The sequence below is a fragment of the Prionailurus bengalensis genome, chromosome C1, assembly GCF_016509475.1.
Source record: "Prionailurus bengalensis isolate Pbe53 chromosome C1, Fcat_Pben_1.1_paternal_pri, whole genome shotgun sequence".
Lineage (NCBI taxonomy): Eukaryota > Metazoa > Chordata > Mammalia > Carnivora > Felidae > Prionailurus > Prionailurus bengalensis.
This window is the reverse complement of record NC_057345.1, coordinates 20,821,207-20,836,158: the sequence shown is the minus strand read 5'-3', so window position 1 is coordinate 20,836,158 and position 14,952 is coordinate 20,821,207. Positions and strand designations below refer to the sequence as shown.

Genomic DNA, 14,952 nt, shown 5'->3' with positions numbered 1-14,952 from the left:
ACTTATTAAATACCCAGGGCACCTGGCTGGCTCAGTCAGACAAGTATGCAACTCTTGATCTCAGGGTCGTGAGTTAGAGCACCACGTTAGGTGCAGTGATCACTAAAAAATAAAATAAACTTTAAAAACTTTATTAAATAGGGGCGCCTGGGTGGCTCAGTCAGTTGACCGCCCGACTTCGGCTCAGGTCATGATCTCCCAGTTCGTGGGTTTGAGCCCTGCATCAGGCTCTGTGCTGACCACTTGCTCAGAGCCTGGAGCCTGCTTCAGATTCTGTGTCTCCTTTGCTCTCTGCCCCTCCCCCGCTCATGCTTTGTCTCACTCTGTTTCTCAAAAATAAGTAAATGTAAAAAAAAATTTTTTTTAAGCTTTATTAAATACCCTAGAGAGCAGTGGGAATTTTCTAGCACATGGGGGGAAAATCAATTAAAATCAGTTGTTCTTTGTGTATTCTCAGCTGAGAACTTTTTCATCTAGATCCTCCTGACTTCTCTTGTTTGTTGAGGTTACCTGAATTTGTTGGGGGAGGGTTATGAAAGTGCAGGAGAGGGGGACTTATAAGGCCATTTGCTAGCTAAGCACCAAAATCAATCTATGCCTCCATCAATTCTTTCTAAATTCCTGAATATTAAAGCATTTTCCTAAAAGTTTCCAGCAAGACTCAGGTATCAGATACCCCAAAACTCAAATCATAAGGGGAGTAGTGTCTTACTTTACTAGAATCCAAAGAAACAGAATTTTTTGTATACTGCCCTCCATAACCACCAACACCAGGGGGTTACTAAAAACTAATGACTCAGTGAGGGGCGCCAGGGTGGCTCAGTCAGTTGAGCATCTGACTCTTGGTTTCGGCTCAGGTCATGATCTCAGTTTGTGAGTTCGAGCCCTGGGTCAGGCTCTCGGCTTTGGGGAGCCTGCTTGGAATTCTCTCTCTCTCTCTCTCTCTCTCTCTCTCTCTCTCTCTCTTTCTCTCTCTCTCTCTCTCTCTCTCAAAAATAAATAAATAAACATTAAAACACAAATAATGACTCAATGAGCCATCTAGTTTCCATTGAAGAATTTCACCCCTTAATGAGCTTAAGGCACAAAAAGGAATAGAATGTTCACATATATAGTTATTTTCACTGGAGTGTACATAAAATATCAAAAAGTAAAGTGATATTTTTGGAAAGATTTTTATTAAATGGGTTGAATCTAAAAGGGTTTTCTGGTCATCTTGACTAATGAGAAAACCCTTTTTCTAAGCATTCTAGTAAATAAAAGTTTTACCTTAGACTGATTTGCTACAACCTTTTGGATGAAAAGAATCCTCTATGAAATGCTGCATAATCCTGGAAACCAGATGACTAGGCCAAATGGAAAGACAAGTCCTTCAGTTCTGTGTAAGCAATTTTGTTATTTTTAAAACTAGACCTCAAGTTCCATCACCGATATCCTATTTTTAAAAGCATGTCCTGGCTAAAACTTTTATGAAGACTACAAAACAAATCAACTTATTATACATCACAGTTGATATCCACACTGCAAACTACTCTATACTGAACACTCTTTATGTACTTTCAGCTGATATCAGTTTTAAGCAGAATCTGAATCTCCGAATGAACCTAAATCCAAACCAAGGTCTAGTCATATCAAAGCAACTACTGTCATAGTATATTAAAAAAAACAAATATAAATTCAAAGAAAAAACATTATTTACACCAAATGGGAAAATGAAGGCCTATGTGGTGATTAAGACAATAAAGTCATCTCAGTGTGTTACTCTGAAAATTAGGTTTATATTCTGTTTTCATACAACGAAAATGACCTGACTTTAAAAAAAGTAGCCACTCTATTACAATAGGAAAGCTCTAAACCAAACTGAACATGAGCACTAAATATCAAAGGTCAAAATATGTAATGGTTAATTAAGAGCACAGGCTCTGAATTAAGACCGCCTATGTGTTACTCCTGGCTCCACTACTCCTTAGTGTTATGATCTTTTCTTTTCTTTCTTTGTTTTTTAAGTTAGCTCTATGCCCAATGTGGAGCCTGAACTCATGATGCCAAGATCGAGAGTCACATGCTCCACTGACGGAGCCAGCCAGGCGCCCCGACTCAGCTTTCCTATCTTGAGCAGAACACTCCACTCCTCTGTGCCTCAGTTTCCTCACCTAAAAAATGGGAATAACAAGAGAACTCTCATACGGTTTTTGAGAGAATAAAATAAGATAATACGGGGCTAAATTTAGAACAGTGTCTGGCACAGAAAAGAACTCAATGAAGGATAGCTATTATTATCAGACTCAAGACCAAGAACAACATACTCAGCAATGATAACATCAATTAAGTACATACTGAATGCCAACGACATAACCATTGCTGTGCCAGACACAGGAGCTAAAGAGAACTATACAATGCATGCTGTCTCTATCCCCAGAAAACTAAAAGTAATCTCTCTAATTAGAATGACAAGGTAAAAAAAAAAAAAAAAAAAAACGAATTAAAGAATACTGAATATAAATAAATGCTAAACTGTGAAAGAAAAGTGCCTGTAAATTTAAAGAAAAACAACAACATAAAAGGATAGTTAACATTTCTTAAACATTTACTATGTTGCAGGTGCTGTTTTAAGCAATTTTCATAATTACCTCATTCAAGTCTCAAAGCCCTATGAAGCAGATTATTTTTTACTCTACTTTAAAGATGAGGAAATTGAGAAATAGAGCGGTAAAGCAGTATGTCTACACAGGTAAGTAAGAAGCAGATCTTGGATTCAAACCCGGGCAGTGTGACTCCTGAAACTGCTCACCTAGCTACTAAAGCATAGTGGGGCAGGAGATTCGACCAATAATATCACCATTTACTGAATGTCTACTATGTGCCAAGCACTCTACTTTCAAATGCCCCATTTTAACAATTCCATTCATTTCACACCTGGGGTTGCAACAAAAAAGGGAAATAAGCTGCCCAAGGTTAACAGTGCACAGAGGGGCGAGGACTCAGTCACCGAAGGGCTGACCTGAAAGCTCATGCCCCTTCTGACTTCACTTTCTTTCAAAAGCAAAGGAAGGCTTAGTTGCAAGGGGTAGGATTTAAGCACAACTCAGAGGATTTGTATAATTTAGATAGTGAGGTAGGGAAAGATATTAAAGAAAGGAGGAACAGAAGGTGCAAAAACTTGAAGCAAAAACCAGTGTTTAAGGATGTTAAGAAAAATAACCTGCTTATAGCAAAGAGTGAAGATAAGTAGAAAATACGGCTAATTTGGGTTAAGATGACAGAGACTGAGTCGGTAGAGCAAATGACTCTTTTTTTTCTTTTTAAATTTTTTTAATGTTTATTTCTGAAGGAGAGAGAGAGCGTGAGTGAGGGAGGGGCAGAGACAGACAGACACACACACACACACACACACACACACACACACACAGAAGCCCAAGCAGGCTCCAGACTCTGAGCTGTCAGCACAGAGCCTGATGCAGGGCTTGAACTCACGAACTGTGAGATCATGACCTGAGCCAAAGTTGGACGCTTAACCTACTGAGCCAACTGGGCGCCCCTAGAGCAAATGCCTCTTAATCTTGGGGTGGTAGGCTCAAGCTCCACCTTGGGTGTAGAGATGGCTGAAATATAAAATCTTAAAAAAAAAAAATGATGACAAAGAGTGAAAACAAAGAAAGTTAAGATATGATGCAGCAGACAACAGAGAGCCACCACAGGCTCTTGAGGAGGTGAGTGGTATAATCAAAACAGGATTTTAGGGGCGCCTGGCTGGCTTGGTCAGTGATTTCGGCTCAGGTCATGATCCTGCAGTTCATGAGTTTGAGACCTGAATCGGGCTCTGCGCTGACAGTGCAGAGCTTGCTTGGGATCCTCTGTCTCCCTCTCTCTCTGCCCCTCCCTCACTCACGCTGTCTCTCTTTCTCTCAAAATAAGTAAATATACTTAAAAAAACAAGCCAGGATTTTAGACATACTGCTGATACATTATCAGGATGAGTAAGAATGGAAACAGGGGCGCCTGGGTGGCGCAGTCGGTTAAGCGTCCGACTTCAGCCAGGTCACGATCTCGCGGTCTGTGAGTTCGAGCCCGGCGTCGGGCTCTGTGCTGACTGCTCAGAGCCTGGGGCCTGTTTCCGATTCTGTGTCTCCCTCTCTCTCTGCCCCTACCCCGTTCATGCTCTGTCTCTCTCTGTCCCAAAAATAAATAAACGTTGAAAAAAAAATTTTTTTTAATAAAAAATAAAAAAAAAAAAGAATGGAAACAGAGACACTGAGAGTTTGCTCTGCGATACACATGCTGACATCATGAAGATTTACGAGATGGCAATGAAATAAAAAGCAAATGGCAAATGCAAAAATAACTTTGAAAGACCACCCATGGGATTTCACAGTAATCAGTTTTAAAAATTCAACTGCCTTTTATTTATTTATTTTTAGTTAAAAAACTGTTATCAATAAATAAGCAATATTAAAGAACAGCAATGCTGCTCTTGGAAGCAAAGCTAACTTGGAGGCTATTAGGTCTTTTCCTATATCTGACACAGCAATACTTGCCCAGACCCTTCACTCCATAATAGGCAGAGTTAAGTATATTTCTTCTGTACCCCACACATACTGATAACAACCCTTGTTGTACCAGGCAGTCAGCCTTAGCTGTATCTATATCAACTCACATGGTGGCCTGCCATATTTCAGCTGATATGCTCAGTAATTCCAAACCTACATCTGTGGCTGGACAGCTGAGAAAAAAGAATAGCTATTCTCTCAAATTTTCAATGGGTAGAGTGCTTGCAGGGCTCTCTGGACATGGGTATATGTCTGTGAGCTCAATTTGAGAGTGTATACTTAGTATGTCTGCCATGTCTGGGAGAGGTTTGGGGAAAGTCACCAACCTCATAACAGGGTAGAAGCAATGTCACCCTACTAATTTCAAATTCCCCATTCCTCATCTAACAACCCTAAGGGAAGAATTCCAACTCACGCTGCCTAGGGTCATAAGATGTGGTAGGTACCACCCAGTACAAGGAAACTGAGGCAGTAAGAGTTCAAAGATGGTAGAAAAACCTCATTCACTTCAAATATATTATTTATTAAGCATCAAAACCCTAGGGGTGCCTGGGTGGCTCAGTCAGTTGAGCGTCCGACTTCAGCTCAGGTCACGATCTCATGGTCTGTGAGTTCAAGCCTCGCGTCGGACTCTGTGCTGACAGCACAGAGCCTAGAGCCTGCTTCTGATTCTGTGTCTCCCTCTTTCTCTCTGTCCCCTCCCCCACTCATGCTCTGTCTCTCTCTCTGTGTCAAAAATAAATAAACATTAAAAAAAATTAAAAAAGCATCAAGACCCTACATGATAAGATGTTTGGCTACATCCCTGACTTCTTTTCTTACTATGCTCCCCTTCTTTAACTGCAGTCCAGCCACACTAGCTTCCTTGCTATTCTTTGAACACACTAAGGTCTTTGCTCTTACTATAACCTCTGCCTAGAATGCCTTCCCCCAGCTACTCACATGGCTCTCTCCCTCACTTCATTCAGGTGTCTATTCAAATATCACCTCCTCACAGAGCCCTTCCTTAACCATCTGATCTAAAATACAGAACACCCACCCTCTTTCTCTCTTTATTCTCCATCCCCTTACCCTATTTTCTTCATGGCATTTAATCAATACTGGATATTTATATACGTATATATACACACATAGGTACACACACATTCTCAGGGCAGCAATTCTGTCTGTCTTGTTCATCACTCCAATCCCAGCGCACAGAGGGTGCTCAAAGAATATTTGTTGAGCAGTACATGTATGAATCTATCATATATTTGGGACTGAGATAAGTACTAGAAATATAAAGATGAATAAGTCATGCCCCATGCTTCTTCAAAGGAGCTAACAATCTAGCAAGGGAGGTTAGACACCACATGAGAAAGTTCTATGGCCTCAGGTATTCCCCACTTTCCTATGGAGAGTTAAAAAAAAAAGGGGGTCACTTGTAAGTTGAAGGGCTGCTACAAACTGTAATATTAACTAAAAATTATAAAAAAGCTAATTACTGGTCATAAGAGACAGATGTGGTTTCAAATTCAGGTATTGCCATTTATTAGCTCGGTAATTATTTAAACTTTCTCAGTCTGCTTCCTAACCCATACAAAGAAATAATATTGGTAGCTACTTCACAGAGTAGTTAAAAAAAAAAAATAAGATAATGCATTTAAAGCACTTTTTGCATTGCCTGGCACACAGTATGTACTCAAAAATAACCTATTAATGTTATGAACAGTTGACTCCAATGATCCCTTGAGCCCAACACCCAACCAACAGCTAAATCCTGTCAAGTCTATTACCAAAGAAGCCTATCCTTTCCTTCCTTTTCATTTTCACAGCTCCTAATTGGTGTCTCTAATTCCAGTCTCTCCCTTCCAATTCAATATATATACTCCTAAAGAATTAAATCCAAGCCCCCTTAGTTTAACACTTAAAGCCTTTCAGGTTTGGGCCCCAAATTAACTTTTCCAACCCAATTCTCCACTACTTTCTGGAGTCCACTCCCGCAGCCAAATTAAATCACTCTACTTTCCTATGTATACCCCATACTTTCCCACCAGCATGCCGTGTGCATTTTATTCCCTTCTCTACTGTCTAAAATTCGAATCCTTCCCACCACTTTCTGGACCTAGCTCAAATGCCATAATGCCTTCCCAGGTTCCTCCCAAATGAAAATGGTATCATTCTCCCCTGAACACCTGCACAATGTTATTATATACCTCTTCTGTAGTACTGATCACTTGCAACTTTGTATTTCAGTTGTTACAACTCCACAGGCTCCCTGTTGAAAGAATCCATGCCAGTTCCTACACTTACCACATGCCTAATACTCAAAAAACAAAACAAAACAAACAAAAAAAACCCACATAGGATGAATATTTCAGACATTAAGATTACATTTAGCCTCAACAATAAACTTTCAGCCTTGAAGTAGACTCTTGTGACCTAACTGGTATTACAGCTCCCTCACAAAAGGAGGAATTACAACACAAAATACTATACTTTCTAACCAGTGGTCATATTAATTTTTTTTAATTTCTACAACATACAGGCCACATATTTATTCTTCCTTCCACTTCCATATCACCCAGTCTCACACTCTTCATCAGAAACTTTCCCCCCTCTTTATATAGAACGTAATTATAATTCAGGACCAGCTGAGTTCTACCTATTAAAAGAGTACAGCCAAGCTCACAAAAACACAATAATAAATGAGGATTCTTTCCAAGTCAAGTTGTGCTGCTGACCTGTTTATAAGGCTCTGAGATGATTTTCAAGCACAAGAAACAGGCTGTATTTGACTCAATTCAATCAGTCCTACTCAGAACCTAATGATGGGGAGGTGGTTTTAAGACAAGCAATGACATTCTGAAATCCGCCACTAACTCTGTCATGTCTTACTTGCAGTGTGAATGTGGCCAAGTCCCTGAGCTTCTCTGTGTACGAGATTTGTTCAAAAAAGCGGCTAAATAGGGAAGGAATGCAAAAACTTCATCGGCTTGAAATCCAAAAATACGTGCACATCTTTTGCTACAAAAGACAAAATCATGTAAATCCAAATGTTTCCGGTGAATTCTCTTTATTAAAACAGAAGTCACCTCGTCCCTCAAATACAAGTTATTGTATCTGATTTCCAAATTCATCACAGGGAGAGCTGGGTATTAAGTCACCCAAACACATGCCCTCTCCACTTCCCTTAATTGAAAGCTGCTAATTTCCAAGGAGCAAGAAGCTGAGCGGAATGTAAACCTAAAATCTACATCAGTAAACAACTCCTGATCCAAACTGGCCAAAGAGGAAAGAGAGGTGGGTGGGGGGAAGGCGGATGACAGGAAAAACTCGGCTGACCACTGCGCCAAGTCAACTCACTCACTATTCCCGAGGTGACACACACACCCCTCCCACCCTAGGGCTGTCAGGACTGCTGTTTCGGCCCCAAGACCGTGAGAGGAGAACACGAGAGAAGAAACTCAAGCTTCAGCTGGGGCTCGGGACCCTCGGGGAGGCTGGGCCTGATAGACTCGGGGATGGCAACCCGCCGCCCCCACAGGAGAGAGCCCGAGATGGCCTCAGGTGTGGCCTTGGCCGTAGCCTCGGCCGGGCTCCGCGTCCCGGCACCCTCACCCAGGCCTGTCCCCGGGACGGCCCCTGCCCCCCAGCCCTGTACCGCGGCTCACTGGCTTGGCTGATCCGCTGGATGTTGCCGCTGCACGTCTGGATGATGCTGTTGAAGTCCCGGAGCTGGGGCCCAGAGGACCCCGGGGTCCGATACATGTCTAAGGGACCGTAAGACATGATGAGGAACTGAGGCCGACTCGCCCTGCAGCCCTTTCCTACCGGAAGCAGCCACCAGACTGGACCCGCACCCTGACGGGGAAACCGAGAAGAGAAAGGGCGGGGGAGGGGGCTAGGGCTGCGTGCGCACTAGCCCCACCTCCACGCAGCGCGCATGCGTCCGTCCCGCCCTGGGCCACTGCGCAGGCGGCGCTGGATCTGGTGCCCGGGACAGTAGCTTAGAGACAGGACGCATCCGCTTTGGAGAAATGGGGCGGGGCGATGACGTCATACGGTTGGGGCTCGGATTGGAGGAGCTGGTGTGACAGTGTTGTTGCTCGCCAGAGCACGGTGACAGGAGGCAAGAATTTTCGATTAGCATAAAATTGCACCGATGATCTCAGCCCTAACATCCTAGTCTGAGAATTCAGGCCCAAATATGGGAGAATTCGACAACCTTGACCCTCAGATCCGTAACCAAACTCCTGAAATCCCTCACTCTACTTCCATCCTCTAGGGCTTTCATAGTATTTGCGGAGCACTTTTATGGTTTACAGACGGCTTTTATTTCTTCCTCCACCCTTCTTCTAACCTAAACAATAAAGCGATGATAATATTTTTTCTTGAGAACATACTATGTATGAATCTTCACTGCAATTCGCTGTTCATAAGATCTATCATAGCAAGGGACAATGTTCTAACTATATTTTTACCTTCGGGATAAATAATAGACAATTTTTTTTTAATGTTGAAGCAAAGTATTTCGACAAAGTAAGTTCTTTTCTTTTGCAAAACTTAGAAAATTAAGACCACAGCAGTCAATTTGCTTTTCTGAGATTTGACTGCAAAACCCAAACACTAAGACAACTCCATCCTCATGTTGGTTCTTCCCTAAAATGCATTCTCATATTCCTAAACTCATTGTCCATCTAAATCTTTCCCAAATAGCCTCTTAATTTACTATGTATCTCAAACCAGGATTTTGGGGAGAACTAGACTCTCAAATTTTAAAAATCATTCTGTAAGTTATTTGGAATGTATGACCTCAATGTTCCCACAGAAGACTGCATTTTGTGAGCTTATTGTAAATGGGCAGACGTCGGTAGGATTTTGGTTTGGGAAGAGATCAAGATAGGGAGAAGTGAAGGGGGAACTGGCAGTGTTTATTTCCTGAGTTCTCCACCCATCCCCACCCCAGCCTATTTTGAAATGTCTGGGAAAGGTCAAAGAGAGGAAGCTGTTTGCCTGTTTGGGAGGAGACCCCAAATGAGGGAATAAGCCTGCGTTCAGCCTTAGAGATTTTGTAAGCGAAGCTGTTTCTGTGCAGCATTTATAAGAGCATTTCTTTCTGTACAGAAAGGGACAGATGACATTTGAGGGCTCTGATACTGGTTAGTAAAACGCTACCATTTGTTAGATCCATATGTCAAATCTTATAGCAAATCATGTCAATTGTACTTTTTTACCTATAAAATAGTCTTGTGTATTTTTAATTTACATTTGACTCTAAGGTGAACTTCAGTAAAGGTATTTTTAATCCTAGGAACTGAAGACATAGGGTTTTGTTATTGTTGTTTTTTTGTTTGTGTTTTTCTAATGTTTTATTTTTGAGAGAGAGAGAGAGTGCTAGGGGGGGAGGAGCAGGGGGCGGGGGCAGAGGATCAGAAGCGGGCTCTGTACTGACAGCGGCCAGTCCAGTGCAGGGCTCAAGCTCACAAACTGTGACATCATGACCTGAGCCGAAGTTGGACACTCAACTGATTGAGCCACCCAGGTGCCTGTATTTTCTCCATCTCAATAAAAAGTGGTTTTCTATCTGTGTCTTGTGCTATTGTGTGCTATCTGCCAAAGCAATACATTTATGTCTTGCAAATACTAGATGTCAAATGCACATTTATTATATTTATACATAAATAATAAAAAATAACTACCATTTTTTAAATACCTATCCAGGCAATGTGAACACCTTTTACAATTCTTATCGGTAACCCCCAAGATAAAGCCTATCTGATAAAGACCACCTGTGGTCTGACAAACTTAGGCTTATCAACTTAATGCTACAAGGGAGACTGCACACCAGAGAAATCACGGGGCATCTCACCTAGCACAGGAGGAGATAGAGTTATTCTAGGATTTGGGGGAAAGATGGAGTGTAGGTAAAATTTAAAAGAAGCAGTGTTTTGATAGCCTCAAAGCACAGCAGGCTACATGTAAGGGGATTATCATCAGGCCTGAGCTAACAAGAGGACTCGGGATCTTGTTTCCTTGGAAACTACAACGTGAGGATAAATGTGGAATGTTGTATCTGGAAACCCCTTATCTGAAGCTCTGCACCTGGGTTGGAAATCGAGGCTGCTCCTCTGTGTCAAAGTAACTCAAATCCTCCAGGCAGGAGTGGAATATTCCATTCTTACTGATCTTTTAAATGGCAAATATTCTGAAAATCTGTGATTTTTCTGCATTATGTCCTTTTGTTAATTGACAAAAACAATTCTCATGGTTTGCACCCATCAATGTGAGATTAACTCCTTGGTAACAGATAAGGAATCTGCTGTTCTCTAGAGGTTCTGGGTACTTGCTCAATGCTATACAGCTATTAAGTTCAGAGCTGTGATTCATACATATTCTATGACACAACAATTCTACCCCTAACTAAATACTCAACAGATATGAATACCTATGTGTTCCAAACACCAAGTATAGGGATGTTCATAACAGCATTTTTCAGGACTAAGCATTTTTATGAATTTATTTTTATTGAGTTATAATTGACATACAATACAATGTCACGTACAGATGTTAAGTGTTCAAATCAGTGAATTTTGACATTTGTATGCATCCATGGAACTAGCACCCATATCAAGATATAGAATATTTTCTCATAATCCAGGGAAGTTTCCTTGAGCTGTGCTCCTTTCTATCACATATTTTAGGGGGGGGGGGGGGAAGGAATGTAGCAAATGGGTCAGAGTTGTACAAAAACAAAAACATCAAAAACTGCAGGTTTGTGCATATTACTCTATCAAGTTGTGCTCCTTTCTAATCAATTTCCCTCATCCCCAGAAATCACTTTCTAATTTTTATCACTACAGATTTGTTTTCCCTATTCTTGGACTTCGTAGAGATGGAGTCATATTTTATGTATTGTTTAGTGTTAGGCTTATTTCAATTAACATAAGATTTTTGAGACTTATCCACGATATTGCATATATCAGTGGTTTGGTCTTTTTTATTGCTGGGTACTATTTTATCATACAAATATACTACAATTTGATCATCCATTCTCTTATTCATGGACGTATGGACTGTTTCCAGTTTGAGGCTATTATGAAGAAGGCCAGAGAAGCATTTATTTTTACTAATTCCCACCTGGAAATAACCTGAGTGTCCATCAACAGGATAGATAAATTGTAGTAGTATTAGAGAACACAAAAATAAATGTCCTACTGCTATGTGAGCAACGTGGGTGAACTCATGCAAACATAATACATAGTGGGACGCCTGGCTGGCTCAGTCAGTGGAGCGTGCAACGCTTGGTCTCTGGGTTGTGAGTTCAATCCCCACGTTGGGTGTGGAGCCTACTTTAAAAAAAAAATTAAAAAATAACATAATGCATAGCCAAAGAAGCCAGACAAAAATGAGTACATTCTGTATCAATCCATTTTTCTTAGATTCAAAATGAGCAAAATCATTTTATTAAAAGTCAGGATAGTATGTAGTTAGTTTTAAGAAAGAGAGGGAGGGGGCGCCTGGGTGGCTCAGTCGGTTAGGCGGCCGACTTCGGCTCAGGTCATGATCTCATGGTCTGTGAGTTCGAGCCCCGCGTCCGGCTCTGTGCTGACAGCTCAGAGCCTGGAGCCTGTTTCCGATTCTGTGTCTCCCTCTCTCTGACCCTCCCCCATTCATGCTCTGTCTCTCTCTGTCTCAAAAATAAATAAACGTTAAAAAAAAATTTTTTTTTAAAAAAAGAAAGAGAGGGAGTACTAGGAATGGGCACATGAGGTGAGCTTCTAAGATGCTGGTAGCAGTCTTTCTTGATTTGGGTGGTGATTATATGTATGCGTTTACTTTGTGAAAATTCATCAAGTCATATACATGTGATGTGTCCTCTTCTGAAGTATGCTATGCTTCAGTAAATAAGTTTCATATTTTAAAAATAGAGTGTCGGGGCGCCTGGGTGGCGCAGTCGGTTAAGCGTCCTACTTCAGCCAGGTCACGATCTTGCGGTCCGTGAGTTTGAGCCCCGCGTCGGGCTCTGGGCTGATGGCTCAGAGCCTGGAGCCTGTTTCCAATTCTGTGTCTCCCTCTCTCTCTGCCCCTCCCCTGTTCATGCTCTGTCTCTCTCTGTCCCAAAAATAAATAAACATTGAAAAAAAATTTTAAAAATAGAGTGTCATTATGACCAATATGGTAATCTTTCTAGGGAATGGGAAGGAAGGGTCAATGGAGATACAGTATTCACTTAGGTTGCAGTGAAGGCTGGATTCAAATTAGGACTCATCATACATTGCTAGTGGAAATGCAAAATCTTACAGCCACTTTGGGAAACAGTTTGGTAGTTTTTTAGATGAAAACAAATTTACCATATGATCCAGCAATCCCATTCCTAGGTATTTTACCCAAGAGAAATGAAAACACATTTTTATATAAAGATCTGTACATAAATGTGTAAAACAGCTTTATTCATAATAAACCAAAGCTGGAAATAACTCAAATTTCCATCAGCTACTGAACAGGTAAACAAATTGTGGTACATTCATACAATGGAACACTATTCAGCTATAAAAAGGATCAGACTACTGAAACATGGAATGGATTAGTGAGACATGCCCAACACGGACGAATCTCAAAAGCATATGCTAAATGAAAGAAGTCAGGCACACAATCATATTGTGTGACTCCACGTATGAGACATTCCGGAAAAGGCAAAACTGTAGGGATAGAAATCAAATTAACGGTTACGGGGTGGGATGGAGTTGGGGGCAGGGGATTAACTGCCAAGGGGCATTAGGGCAGTTTTGAGGTTGACAGAAATGTTTTATGTCTTGATTGTGGTGATTACACAACTGTATACATCCATCAAAACTCCTTAATCTATATACTAAGATGGGTAAATTTTATTGTATGCAAATTATATCTTATTAAACTTAAAAAAAAAAAAAGGCAGTGCGGTGAGAAGAGCCAGCGCAATGAAGTGGCATTCATGAGATGGGTAGTGTGGAGTTGCAAAAAGGATATACAAGTTGTGGGTTGCACGAATGTTCTGAGGGCCTAAAAGTGATCTTGGGATAGGGTAACAATGGAAGCAAAAAACAAGTGAACATCCATGTTTATTCCAATGTGTGACTCTATTACTTTCCCTCTCAGGAGACAGAAAATGTAGATTCTGTAGAAGCCATCCAAAATAATCGCTTGCAAAATCTAGCGCATGCTATGTGCCAAGTACTGTCCTAAAGACTTCTTATATTATTTAATCCTCACAACCCTAAGTAGAGACAGAACTCAAACCCAGGCAGCCTGACTTCAGAGCTAACCATAGCCTGACACGATGTCACTTTTCAAGTAGAATTGATAACCCTGTTGCAGAGACAACCTGGCAAACGGGAGTAGGCAAAGTAAGTCATTGATTCCAGGAAGAGCTAAGGAATACGAATTGCTTTCCCCAAATTGATAACTTTCATTTTTGGCTTCAAAATCTAGAGGTTTTACTCAATCGTATAGGCCAAAGGGCAATGTGGTAGCCAGCCTACAAGATGGACCCCAATGATTCTTACCTCCTGGTATGTACCCACATGGATGACACCGTCCCACATTGAATAGTGTCAATAATTTGACCTCTGTAACCAGTAAGCTATTGTAGAAATGATGGAGAGTGACATCTGAAGGCAGATCATGAAAGACATTGCAGCTTCTACCTTGCTCTCTTGGTTTTAGTCTGGTTCCAAAATCTACTCCCTTTCTTGGCTGATTATGTTTTTTAAGATAGTCACCACAATAGCTATTCAACGTGCTCTTCTACTTTGTCATCTTCTCATTAAGAGAAGGGATTTATGTCTGCTCCCCTCAAGTCTGGATGGACTTCTGTTCGACCAATAGAGTACTGCAGAAGTAAGTTAATGTGACTTCTGAGGACAGGTCAGAAAATGTATGCATCTGCAGCTTTGTTTACTGGATCCCTTCACTTGTGTTTGGGAGTCTGGAGCCACCACGGAAGAAGTCTGATTACCTTGACCCACCATGCTGGGGAAGGCCAAGCTATATATGGAGGGGTTCCAGGTCAGTGCTCCAGTCAGCATTACTGGACTTCCAGAATCCCAGCCCGAGCACTAAATATACAAATAAACAACCTTTAGAGACGATTCCAGCCCCAGGAAGTATCCCTCAGCTTTTGAATCTTCCCAACTGAGGACCCAGACATTGTAGAATAAAGACCAGTCAGCCCCACAGTGCCCTGTCCAAATTCTTAATCAACAGAGTGTGGGCATATTTAAATGCTTGCTTTAAGCCACTAAATTTTGGGGTAGTTTGTTATACAGAAACAATAAGCAGGATATCTTGCAACTCCTGACAGTTTGGGCCTTCCCAAAAACGGCCCCTCCTCCAAGACCTTTGAGCTGGCCGTTAGTCGAAGACAGCTATACTGCAGGTAACTTAT

At 41.4% G+C, this 14,952-nt stretch overlaps 1 protein-coding gene across 1 annotated transcript in view; it reads right to left on the bottom strand.

The window, feature by feature from the left end:
• Positions 1-8,467, bottom strand: part of STX12 (syntaxin 12) — a 42,645-nt gene extending 34,178 nt beyond the window's left edge. The window contains exon 1 of the mRNA XM_043574205.1: positions 8,201-8,467. Within this exon, the coding sequence (XP_043430140.1) occupies positions 8,201-8,318 (118 nt within the window). The 5' untranslated portion in view covers positions 8,319-8,467. The remainder of the gene's footprint in view (positions 1-8,200) is intronic.
• Between the last annotated feature and the right edge of the window lie 6,485 nt (positions 8,468-14,952).